General features: G+C 42.0%; 1 protein-coding gene across 3 annotated transcripts in view; it reads right to left on the minus strand.

The window, feature by feature from the left end:
• CDIN1 (CDAN1 interacting nuclease 1) overlaps positions 1 to 12,775 on the minus strand; it is a 249,917-nt gene that overhangs the window by 50,004 nt on the left and 187,138 nt on the right. The window contains exon 11 of one of the 3 annotated variants that reach the window (XM_080687849.1): positions 6,377 to 6,521. The exons of the other annotated variants lie outside the window; for them this stretch is intronic. Within the exon in view, the coding sequence (XP_080543975.1) occupies positions 6,386 to 6,521 (136 nt within the window). The 3' untranslated portion in view covers positions 6,377 to 6,385. Of the gene's footprint in view, positions 1 to 6,376; positions 6,522 to 12,775 lie in introns of those variants that run through there. 3 annotated transcript variants of the gene reach the window in all.

Raw genomic sequence — 12,775 nt, forward strand, 5'->3', positions numbered from 1 at the left:
CTATGGAGGAAATAAATGTGGAAAGAAGCCTTATTAAAATACTGTAGATTTAAGGCAAAACAGAAGGAAAAATTGGTCGCTGGGGGTAAAAAGACAAAGCAACTACCAAAAGGATTTTAGACTTAATAAAACACCATCCCTCTCTCACTTCCTGACCTGCTTCCCAGGCTGTCCCGTGTCTCTCTCATCCTCTCCTGATTTCCTGTGACCCCCAATCCAGACATCTGTGGGGTCAGCAGCTTCAGAACTTCCTAACAGCAGTGGGTGAGAGGCAGGGCAGAGCTGATTGTGACCAAGCCAACAACCTGGAAAATACACATGTTATGGGGCTGGAGTGGAGGTGGGGCGGGGGGAGGGAGAGTGGAGGAGAGGTCTTATAACCAGTCTGAGCCAGGCCTGTGGTAACAGCATTTGGGATTCAGAATTATATCCCTCAGTATGCTGAACAATGCATTCTCTCCACAACGGACTGAAATATTCTAACACCAAAGCCAGTGAAGATCTAGAATAAATTACTCAGAGGTTCCAATTCCAACGCTAACTCCCCCAGTGCAATGAGCTGGGCCATTGGCCATACTCCCCCAATTACCTTAAAAACCCTTAAGACTTAGACCCCATGTCTAGAACACAGCCTGGTGCACAGTAGGTGCTCAATAAATGGTTTTGCAATGTTGACTAGAAGTCTGAATGGTTGATAGCTATGCTCTTGGTCTTGATAGCGAGAAGCTGGCAACCCTTTCATATAAAATAGGTTTCTGAAAAAAAATGAGGGATAAAAGGAAATGAACCATTATTTTCAGATTGATCTGAAAATCAGAAAAGAGTTGTCCAACTTAAGGTGCCCAGAAATGAGAAAGTGAATTTGATAGGTTGTGAAGGCACAGGGGTTGTTCAGAAATGGAGAAAATTATAAAAATAATTTAAGCACATGTATTTCTTCCCCACCCCCCCAATCACTAATCGTGGGCATGATTATGAAATACTTGTATTCTAGTCACACTTAGGGCTCAGTAAATGTTACTGACTGATCTATCAAATACATATTTAGTAAATTAAGCACCATAAAACATGTGTCTATCAACAACAATTAAGATAATGATGATCCCTGCTGGTTCGTATTTAGTTTTCTGATAAATATCAAATTCAGCATAACCTTACAATGATATAACCTCGTGATCAGAAGTTTGAGATAAAAAATTACTAAGACAGAAAGACAGATATAGTAATCCATGCAGCAGTTTTGAAAGTATAAGTTTATAAATGTAATAGGAAATTTAAAAATTATCCAAATGAAAGTCAATCAGGAAAACAGCCTCATGTTTCAGAAGAGGTTCAAAATGTCTCAGAGACTTAGATTTCACACGAAGTGGTTGGGGCGATTGGCAAACACTTTTACCGTAATAGAATTAAAACGAGCTCATTTTATCCTTATTTTACTCGAGGAAAGAATTGCTTCTCCTGAAGGCTCTTTGCTGCTTTTCCCCTCTTTGAACCCGAGTTCTGGGCTGGGAGTCTATATATGTCACATGAAATGAGTTTACTTAACTGAACAAGCACATTGCAGGAACAATGTGATGGCAGGAAAAGCAATCCTTTTACCAGGAAAAATAATTTTATCTTGAAGGCTACAGCAGGTAGTTATATATGACCTTGTACTAGCACAGGACAAGGTCATGGATGCCAAAGAATTGAGAAAGTCAGTTTCTAGAGGGAGGGTGCTTCTACCTTCCAGCCCCACCCAAGCCCCTGGGCCTAGAAAGAGTAGACACTCAATGAGAAACTAGTGTCTGAAGGAATGAACATGCCTCGGTCCCATCACCACCCCTGTTGGTCCAGGAATGTCTCCAACAGGGAGCCTGGGGCCCTGGATGCCCAGGTCTGGCCCGACCTGTGAGGAAGACTGCCCAGCAGTCAAAGGTATCAAAGGCTCCTGAGGAAAAGTGAACCAGAGGAACTGGACAACTCTACCCTAAAACTGCAGCATTCAATCCGTCTTGTTAGAAGTTTAATGGGAACTTTGTAGAAATTAAACAGTGCATTTTGAAGAAATAATATAATGTTTCAAAGTAATACTTCAGCCAGATACTTAGGGAATTAAAAAAATCAAATTTCTAAAGGGAATTCACTGTTCCTTCTCCATGTGGATTTTCATGACGTGGATCTATTCATTGTCAGAATAGCTCTAATCTTCCAAATCAAATGAATGAGCAAATAAATTAATTACATAGACGCCACAGGAAATATTAAACTCCTAAAAAATGGAAGTGATGTGAAATTATAAGATAGTTTTCTAGAATGTCAGCATGTCACCCTTATAAATTTGAAAAAGAGATGCGGTCTTCCCCGGGTGCATCTTGCACGTTGTCGCTCTAGTAGATGAAATTAGAAAAAGCTGGGTGTTACGCTTCATTGCTGTCGGACCAAGACTTCGGCAGAATAACATTCACCTTTTCGTTTGAACATAAAGATACATCAAAACTCCCGAGTTGAAAGGTTAAGTGTACTCTCTGTTAGTTGATAAATGCAGGCCTAATCTAATCAGGGCCGTCTCGGGCCCGCTGCCCCGACCCAGGCTTCTGGTTTCCATGCGGGTAAGATCTAACCAAGATGCAGGCTCCGGGCCGCTGACCTGCTCGGGACCTTGTCCGTGCCAGCTCAGAGCTCTGGTGAGCAGCCAGGGAACTCGTCGTTCAAATCAGGAACATGTGCACTTGGCTAATATAACACACGGCTCTAAAATTAAAATGCAACATGATCGAGTGCTGCGGGATATTTTAACAACTAGGAGAGAGATTACAGCTAGATAAAACCGGCTTTCAGGTCGCTTGCGCTCATTCACGTTTCTCCCCGTGTCTTTGGACTGGACAAATTTAATTTTATTGTATTTCTTAAGAATTTGCTAGAAAAACAAAAGTTTGGTAAGTTGTTTCACGGGTGATTGATCTTGGGGAAATGGGGAAGTTGTAAGGTTTCCCTGGGACATGTGTCACCTATTAGATAGTTAGCTTTTTCTATTTCCAACAGAGCCAAAGCAAATTAATTAGAAAGCGGCTTGAATTACAATCTAAATACAATGAAAAGTAATAAAAACAGAAAATGACATTTAGGTCATCAATACTATCCCTGAGGTAATTCGGCATTGATTTTTCTTGCTCTCTATGATAAAGAGCCTTACAGGTTGTCAAACTGACAGTTTAAGCCCCGGTTGCTACAGTAGGAACAACTGTAGGCATCAGGAGCACATATGTAATAATGGGGAAGGTTTATTTATTTTTTTGCTCTCACTTTGTTTCTCCTGGAAATCAATACTTAGGAGTGTAAGGTAGCCCAAGTTACCACGTACCCGAGGAAGACCACAAATCACACTTCTCGAAAAATTACAACTTGTAACTATGTTATCAACAAATTTCCAATCAAAGCAGGTGTCAGAGATTCAGGGGAGAGAAAAACAACTCTCAATAGTATATTAGTATCTTCTTTTTCAATAAGGGAAAATTGGGGATGATGACCATCTTTGCAAAGGAGTCCTCCTACTCTCCAAAGTCAAACTTTATTTTTTGCCAAGTGAGAAGTAAAATTCAATTTCTTTTAGAGTGTTTGGGTCCATGGAAGTCAATGTTTTGAGTTACTTTTAAAATTTTAGTAAAGGAAAAGCCCATAGTGCAAAGATTTTCCCAAATAGCTAACTTTAAACACTGGGGGAAAGAAAAAAAAAATCAGAGAAGGTATAGATTTTGTTTCAGTTATATTGATTTCCAGTTTGTAAACCCTTGGAAAGTATTTGATGAGGCTTGGTGCTCCCTCACTTAAATTGAAATCCTATGTCTCCAGTTATCTTGGGGTCTGTGATTATGCCCCCCAGCCCCATATACACTCTGATCATTTAGTTGCTGGCAGGTGCCTGGGGCTGTGGGAAGGCGCCCTGCACCCAGGTCCCTACGAGACCCCCTCCCTGGCTCCCAGTGCTACACACGAGCCATCTGCAGAGCCCGTTTAAGAAATCTTCCAGTCCAACCTCAGGAGGACATCCCATGCCAAACTGGGCTTCTGGTGTGCAGGAGGTGGCTCTCGGAGGTGCCAAGGCCGGGAGACAGTGCCAAGTGGCACAGAGAACCACTTGTCAGAGTTCAAACAACCTTCGGGCTGCAGTGAGCACCTTTGACATGCAGAATGGCTTTGCTGCTGAGAGCATTTTGACACCAGCCCAATTATTATATCCTCTAACACACACATCTTTACAAGATAAAGTCCAAACTTCTTATCATGGCATTTACCAGCTTGTTTAGGATCTTGCTTTTCAGAAAAATCACTTTCTACTACTTCCCAACCAACCAAACACTAACATTCAGCCACAGAATTAGATGCAGTCCCCTGATGTGCCAGCCTCTCCAACACTCCCACGCTTTCACTTTTGTTTGGCTGTATTTTTTATTTTTTTCTGGAATTCCTTAATCCCTTATGTTATTTACTTATTATTTATCCATTCATTTATTTAATCCTCACCTGAGGATATGGTTTTTTAAAACTGATTTTACAGAAAGAGGAAGGGGGAGGGAGAGAGAAAAAGAATGATGTGAGAAACACTGATTGGCTGCCTCCCGTAGGTACCCCAACAGGGGACTGAACCCACAACCTGGGTATATGCCCTGACTGGGGATCGGATCTGAACTATTTTGGTGTAGAGGACAATGCTCCAACCAACTGAGCCAACCGGCCAGGGCCCATCCCTTATTTTAAGGTTGAGTATAGTGATCTCTGGGGAACCTTAGAATGACCCAGACATTTATGTCAGAATGAGAAGCACCTACACCCCAGATCTAGAGCTGAGCCATCCAATACGGTAGCAACTAGCTACCTGTGGTATTGAAATCAAAATGCAGTGAAGGCTTGGCGAAGGGGTCAATGGAGGACAAATACTATAATATTTTCAACAATAAAGGTAAATTAAAAACGAAATATAACTAAAAACTCATTTTCTCATTTATGCTAGTCATGTCCATATGCAATAGCCACATGTGGCTAGTGGTTACTGTCTCAGATGGTACAGATAGAAACCATTTCTATGATTGCAGAGTGTTCTGGGAAGCACTGGTCTAGAGAATAAGGGGTGTCCCATCCAGCATGGAACCAATAGCTCTAGATTCTGAACATCTTTCTGAGCTAGGGCCATTGGTAAGGGTGAAGAGAAATCTCAGCTTCAGTCTACCAGAGCCCAAGCTCTCTAGGTCGCGACGGCTATCAGGGTCAGAGAAATTGAAAGGAGACTTATCAAACACCAAAAGCATATCTGGGATTTGTTTGTTTGTTTGTTTGTTCGAACTCTGAAAACAGCATGAAGCATGAAGAGCTTCTAGATTCTATGTCTGCCTGAACAATAGCATATAAAATATGCATGTAATTACAATGCAGGAGAGAACAAACTAGGACCATAATTACTCTACAGCGAATACCGTTCGTTTCTCCTCAATAGTCCCTACTACATTTAGGGTTACATAGGCTTATTTTTCCTGCTTTAGAAATCAATCCGCTCTTTAAAACAGTGTCTTTGAATAACCGATACCCCTTGGAAAGCGTCCTTTGGGAATGCGGAGATGGAATGAAACAGATGTTATCAGAGCCTGGTGCTCCCAAGATTTAGGGGGAAGACTGGAAGATGCCACCCGCTGAGAGTGAAACTAGAGAAATCAACACACACTAGACTCCAGTATTCCTCCAGTGCACATGTATCAGGGTCTCCCCGTGCCAGGCTGAGTGCCGGGCACAGGATGCAATAGCGGGCAAGGCTGAGTTGGTTCCTGCTGGGATAAATGTCATCGCCTGTCAGCATAATCCAAACCAAGAGATGGTTGGCAAATGGACGGCCCCCTGGGCGAGGTTATTGCCCTGGATCAGAATACATCCTCAGGAGACCAAACTGGAATTTAATAATGTGAAGAACTACAGCCACAATCCTTTACCTGAAACCCTTGAGCCAGATGGCTTCAAGAATTAAATTATCAGATTTATAAATTTATAAATACCATACACTATGTCATACCCACAGTGGGGAAACAGAGCAATACTCTTGTAATCAAACATATTGATATTTCTGAAGCAAAACATATGGCTTTGCAAGAAGTCCAATAAGTAAAGTCTTTAAAGAGCCTTATATGAATTCAGGTCAAGTGTTACTGCCAAATATGTTTTGGTGCCACTTTGCTAAAATACAAAACAAACAAAACAAAACAAACCAAACCAAACCAAACAGTTTTGAGAACCTTTTGAAATTCCAGAATTGCAGACAAGGGACTGAAGGGTCTACTTGAAATATATTGTGTTACTGGTAAGATAACTGTAAATAGAGAATCTGGGAAAAGAAGTGCCAAAGAGTGACTACCATTTTGTCCTAGAAATAAAGTACTTCCGGTCTGTTGAGCTTCTCTCCAGAGCTGGTCAGCCTCTCCCTGGTGTGGTGGTTCTCCGCCCAGCTGGGCACTGGAAGCAGCTGGGAGCTGTGCCAATCCATGCCCAGGTCACACAATCTGAGTGTCCGAGGGTGATACCAGATATTAGTGTGTGTCTGCATGCATGCATTATTATTATTTTACTTTTTCACTTAGAGTATCAGATATATACAATTAGGAATACAAAATGTAAAAAAATCTCAAATAACCACTACTCAGAAAAAGCTATAGAGCATCGGGTTTCCTTTCCAATTCTTTTCACCCCAAAGTTCTCCCACCAGAGGTAGCTATGACTGTGCCTTCTGATCACCAGGGTTAGTCTCAGCTAACAGCATCTGTAATACGGGTTCTCCCAGTGGGCAGCGCACTGGCATCACCAGGAGAGTTTAACCAGCACTGGCATGACTTGCATAGTCTAGGGAGCAGCATTTTAGAGTTACCAGCTGATTCTAAAGTGCAGCTGTCTGCAAGCCACTGCTTTAGTGACTAAAATATTCTTTGGCCTACAGGCCAAATACTTAAATATAAAACCATCAAAAATAATCACAAAGAGGTTGCCTTTTGCAGAGTTAAGATTACATTTCATCTTTCTCCTTTTTTACATGTCCCCCCCACCCAAATTTTTCTCCCCTTACCCTCCTTCTCATTCTCCCTCTTTTTTTTCCCTTCCTTCCCTCCCTCACTTCCTTCTTTATCTGACCAAGACAACTGCTGCTATAGATATCAGAAGCACCTTAAGTCTCCTATTTTCTTCCATTATTTTCATTTTTCAGGAAGGAATATTTTTAAAAAAATGATATAAAGAGAAAAGCATGAGAGAACGAGGAAAGGAAAATGAAGCAAGCTGAGTGGGGAGGAGCTGCAAAGCTTGATGGAGAAAAGATCTAGGGAAAAGAGGGGGGGATAACAGAGAATGTATTCTCTCTGCTGCAGTTTATTTCACCCTGTATGTTCACCTGAAAAGGACCCAAGAGGACAAAAGGAGCTTTTAAACATTGCTGGTGGGCACTCTGTGTGGACAAAAAATCTGACAGGTCAGTGACCCAAAGTAACTGCACAAGGTGATCTGATCATAAATTCCGAATTGGGCCGGGCATGGTGGGAGGTCACACCCAGGCCTCTAACTTTTTTAGTAAAAGGTTTATCTTTGTCTTAAGCAAGCCCTGTCCATCGTCTCTGCCATCTAGGTTAACACTCCTCTGAAATGTCTTTTTCAGACCCCTCTAACGCATAACCACCCTCAAGAGAGCACCGTCTTGCTAACTATCCTGTAACCTAGACCTCGCCTTGCTTTCTCCCAGGCTCATGGAATCTTCCTTAGTTCCCTCCTAAATTCCAAATGCATAAAAGAAACAGCAAACTGTCATTCTGGGAAGCATTTTCCTTGGTCTGTTGAGATCTTGCTTCCAGGCATATCCTCCGTTGGGCTCAAACAAACTCTAAAAAACTAATAAAATGTTCTACAGCTTAGATATTCTTAAGTCAACAATGGCATGGGAGCTGATCATAGCTTATTTACCCCACAGCTTCTCAGACCTCATAGTGAAGAACACCTTCCCCAGGGCTCTCTGTGTTCTTGGGAGGCAGTGCACCATGTTGTTGAGAGCTGGGTCCCTGAGCCAGACTGCTTGCCCCACCCCTCCATGATATAACAATGAGACCTTGAGAAGGTCCTGAATTAACAGGTTGTAGCCTCATGTTTCATCATCAGTAAAATGTAGACAACAGCACCTACCTGTGATGATTACATTTGATACACCTACCTGGCTAGGCTATGGTGCCAGGTTATTTAATCAAACGCTCAACTAGGTATTGCTGTAAAGGTATTCTGCAGATGTGATTGACATCTACAATCAGTTTACTTTAATTAAAGCAGATTACATTCTATAATGTGGGTGGGGCTCACCCAATCAGTTGAACAGAAACTGAGGTTTCCCAGAAAAGAAGGAATTCTGCCTCGGGACTGTAATAGAAACCCTGCCAGAGTTTCTAGGCGGCTGGCCTGCTCTACAGATTTCAGGCTCAAGATTGCAGTATGAACTCTTGTCTGAGTCTGCAGACTACCATCCTGCCCTATGGGTTTCAGAGTTGCCAGTTCCTACAATTGTGAGTCAGGCCCCTAAAATACATCTTTTAATATATGCACACACATATCCTCTGGGTTTTGTTTCTCTTGAGAACCCTGACTACCTGATGAGGAAATAAATATAATGTGCTAATGGAATATACACTCAATGTTAGCTATAATTTTTAGGGTTGTGGGGGCTTATTATGGCTTATCTCTTCTGCCATAACCAGAAGGCTCACTTAACTATGCATTTTGGATGTAATCTCTATCTCTCTCCCACCCTTTGTAAACTCATAACAGGTGACAGGCTAGTTCTCTCTAATTCACTTTACCACAGATCTGGAACATAATTAGGGCTGAAATGACAACGGGGGCAGTTAGAGGTGCATGGTGGGATTTGGGAAATTCCTTTGCTCCTGACGCCTTGGCTGCCACAGACACCTTTATTCTCTTTCTGTTCCCTTTGTTTTCTGCATCCCAAACCCAGCCCAAAGTCTGGGTTCTGCTTGATCTGTTCCCTGAGGGCCTGGCCATCTCCATCATCAGAGTCAACAGGACGGTGGCTTTAGGTCCCTGTCTCACTGACCACTGACTAAAGTAAAAAGATTATTGATTTTAGAGAAATAGAGGAAGAGAAAGGGAGGGAGAGAGGACAGAGGACAAGAGGGAGGCGGGGGGGGGGGGGGAATAGAGAGACAGAGAGAGAGAGAGATTGGAGAGAGAGAGAGAGATTGAGAGAGATTTGTTGTACCACTTATCATTGGTTGCTTCTTGGATATGCCCTGACCAGAGATGGAACCAGCAATTTTGGAACATCACTCTAACCAACTGAGCTCCCTGGCCAGGGGACATAGATATTCTTTTCTTTTTTTTAAAAAAAATTTCTTTATTGATTAAGGTGTTACATATGTGTCCTTCCCCCATTACCCCCCTCCCCCCACTCATGCCCTCACCCCCCAGTTGTCTGTGTCCATTGGTTAGGCCCATATGCATGCATACAAGTCCTTTGGTTGATCTCTCCCCCTTACCCCCACCCTCCCCTACCTTATATAGTCACTGACACAAACCCATCTGCCATGCCAGCAGGGGGAGCTGGAGAAGCGGTGGCCTAATGCACCTCTGACCGGACTTCCCAAATAAAACTTCTCCACTGTTAGTCCTCAGAAGGGCTGGAAGGGGACAGTTATATTTGGGAATAGGGGCTACAGCAGCTAAAGTCTACCTCAAAATTTCCCCCAAATTATTTGGAAAGGTCTACTGGGTGGAAGGGTCTGTCTGTGTTGGTATTGGATTATTTAGCCTAACTCCATTATTCACCAAATTCAGACAATGAAACCCAGAAACGAGGTCTGGGTAAGGCAGCAGCTAACTTAGTGCTATGACTTGGGCCAAAGGCTAGGCCTCTCTGCAGAGCCCGGTGCTCTCTCCCACCATCTACATGGCCATGTCTCAGCTTAGTTACTGACGGGGGAGCAACAGGACTTGAGAATTGTCTCCTTCACCATAAAATGACGGACAATGGCAGAAGCCAGCACACTCTGGCTTCCTCTGGCTGCCCATGAAATCAATAAGGCCCTGGATGTGGGCCCCTGGGTGTGGGAGGCTGTGAGGGAGGTAACAGCAGCTGGGCCCGAGCCTAGGACTTGCAGTGGGTCAGATATGAGGGGTTACAAACACCCGTCTCTTTTGCAGGTGGTTTCCTATGAAGAAACTGAATTGTTGATTACAACTCCTGAGGCTTTCCAAAGTCCTACACAGGACCACTTACAATGAGGAAGTTACTCCTGTGTGCAAGGCAGATTAGAAGGCCCTAGTTGACCAACCTTCTCTTACTAGTCACTCCAGAATGCTTGCCTGTTGTCAGATGCACCTCTGCAGCAACTCCTGAATCTCGGGTCACTCCCAGACTCACAGAAGGCTCAGACCTAATAACAAAGGGCCCGGGGAGACGGTATTTCAGGAGATGTCAAAGTCCTTCTTGCTGAATTTAATGAATGTGAAGTTCTGAAGGGTGAAGGTCCAATTACTGAGTGAAACTTTCCAGGTGGCTCTGCATCGGTGACCTGAATGGGTGGCAGCATGAAGACCACCTGCTGCTCTGTTTGCACAGTGACGAATACATTTATAAACACTCAATAAACCTTCAACTGTGGCAACTCTCTTAAAATAGTTCTTTCACAACTAGACGTCACCAGATTTGAAATCACTGGGTGACTTTGCAAGGCCACGTCCATGAAAGGGGATGGGTTGAAAATTCTGGTGATGCTGGAACCCAATCCTCACCGACAGGCCAGAGTGCTGCTCCCTGCTATGCTCAGGTCTGACTCACAAAGCCCGATTTCACGTCTAACTCCACAGGGAACAGAGAACAGACAGAGACAATCTTATTCCAAACAAACTGCTCAGCTATAACACATCTGGATGGGACCTATTCCAAGATTCTGAGTGAGTTTTGAGAATCAAAAACATCGATCCATTTTCTTCCTTTTTAAAAACAAAATATTCATTTTTTGTTTGTTGATTTTATATTTTAAAAGATTTTTTTGTGTGTTTATTTGCGCCAAAATGTAGATGATTGCCAGGAAGCAGAATTTCAATGCATTGAGATAATGATCTCATATTTATTGATTTTAGAGAGAGAAGGGGGGGTGAGATAGAGATATATAGAAACACTGATTTGTTGTTCCACTTATTTATACATTCATTGGTTGATTCTTCTATGTGCCCTGACCGGAAATCAAACCCGCAATCTTGGCATATTAGGATGATGCTCTAAATGAGTTACCCAGACAGGGATCGGTCCATTTTCTGATGTTGGGTAAACTAGATATTCACATGCAAAAGAATGAAATTAGAGATTTATCTTACACTAGATACAAAAATCAACTCAAAATGGATAGACTTCAATGTAAGGCCTAAAACTGTAAAAGTCAGAAAACAAACAAACAAACAAAAAAACCAGAAGAAAAGCATCTTGACATAGGCCTGGCAATGATTTCCTGGATATGTAACTAAAAGCAGAGGCAACAAAAGCAAAAATAGACAAGTGGGACTACATTAAACTAAAAAGCTTCGGCACAGCAAAGGAAACACTAGCAGGACGAAAAAGCAATTTATAGAATGGGAGAAAATATTTGCAAACCACATATCTGATAAGGTGTTAATGTTCAAAATATTTAAGGAACTCCTATAACTCAATAGCAAAAAAACAAACAACCTGATTAGAAAATGGGCATAGAACTTGAATAGAAAATTTTCCGAGATATACAAATGGCCAGCCTGTATATAAAAAGAATGCTAAACATCACTAATCATCAGGAAAATGCAAATCAAAACCACAATGAGATACAATTTTACACCTGTTAGGATGGCTATTATAATAAAAAACAAACAAACAGATAAATATTGGCAAGGGTGTGGAAAAGTCAGAACCCTTGTACACTGTTGGTGAGCATGTAAAATGGTATAGCTGCTATGGAAAATGGCATTGAAATTCTTAAAAACATTAAAAATAGAACTACCATATGATCCAGCAATCCTGCTGCTTGGTATATATCCAAAGGAATTGAAATCAGTACCTTAAAGAAAAACTTGTACTCCCATGTTCATTGTAGCATTATTCTAAATACCCAAGATATAGAAACAACCTAAATGTCCACCAGTGGATGAATGGATAAATACTGTATAGACATACAAAGGGGTAAATATTATTCTGCCTTATAAAGAAGGAAATCCTGTCATATGCTACAACATGGATGAACCTTTAGAACACGAGGTAAGTGAAATAAATCCATTCCAAAAGGACAACTACTATATGATTCCTCTTATATGAGTTAACTAAACTAGTCAAATTCATAGAAGCAGAAAGGAGAATTGTGGTTGCCAGGGGCTGAGGGATGAGAGAAATGGAGACCTGTTGTTCAGTTATGCAAGATGAGTAAGTTCTGGAGACCTGCTGTCCAACAGATTGCCCAGAGTCAACAATACTGTATGTGCACTGGAAAACTGGTAAGAGGGAAGATCTCATGTTAAGTGTTCTTATATAAATATATATATATATTTAAAATTGATTTTTAGAGAGAGAGGAAAGGGGAGAGAGAGAAACATCTATCGGTTACCTCCTATATGCACCCCAACTGAAGATCGAACCAGAAACTTAGGTAGAACACTCAACCTTTTGGTATACTGGATGACACTCCAACCAACTGAGCCACACTGGACAGAGCCAGAAGGAAACTTTTGGGGGTGATGGCTATATAGTAAT

The sequence above is a fragment of the Plecotus auritus genome, assembly GCF_963455305.1.
Source record: "Plecotus auritus genome assembly, chromosome: 1".
NCBI classification, from domain to species: domain Eukaryota; kingdom Metazoa; phylum Chordata; class Mammalia; order Chiroptera; family Vespertilionidae; genus Plecotus; species Plecotus auritus.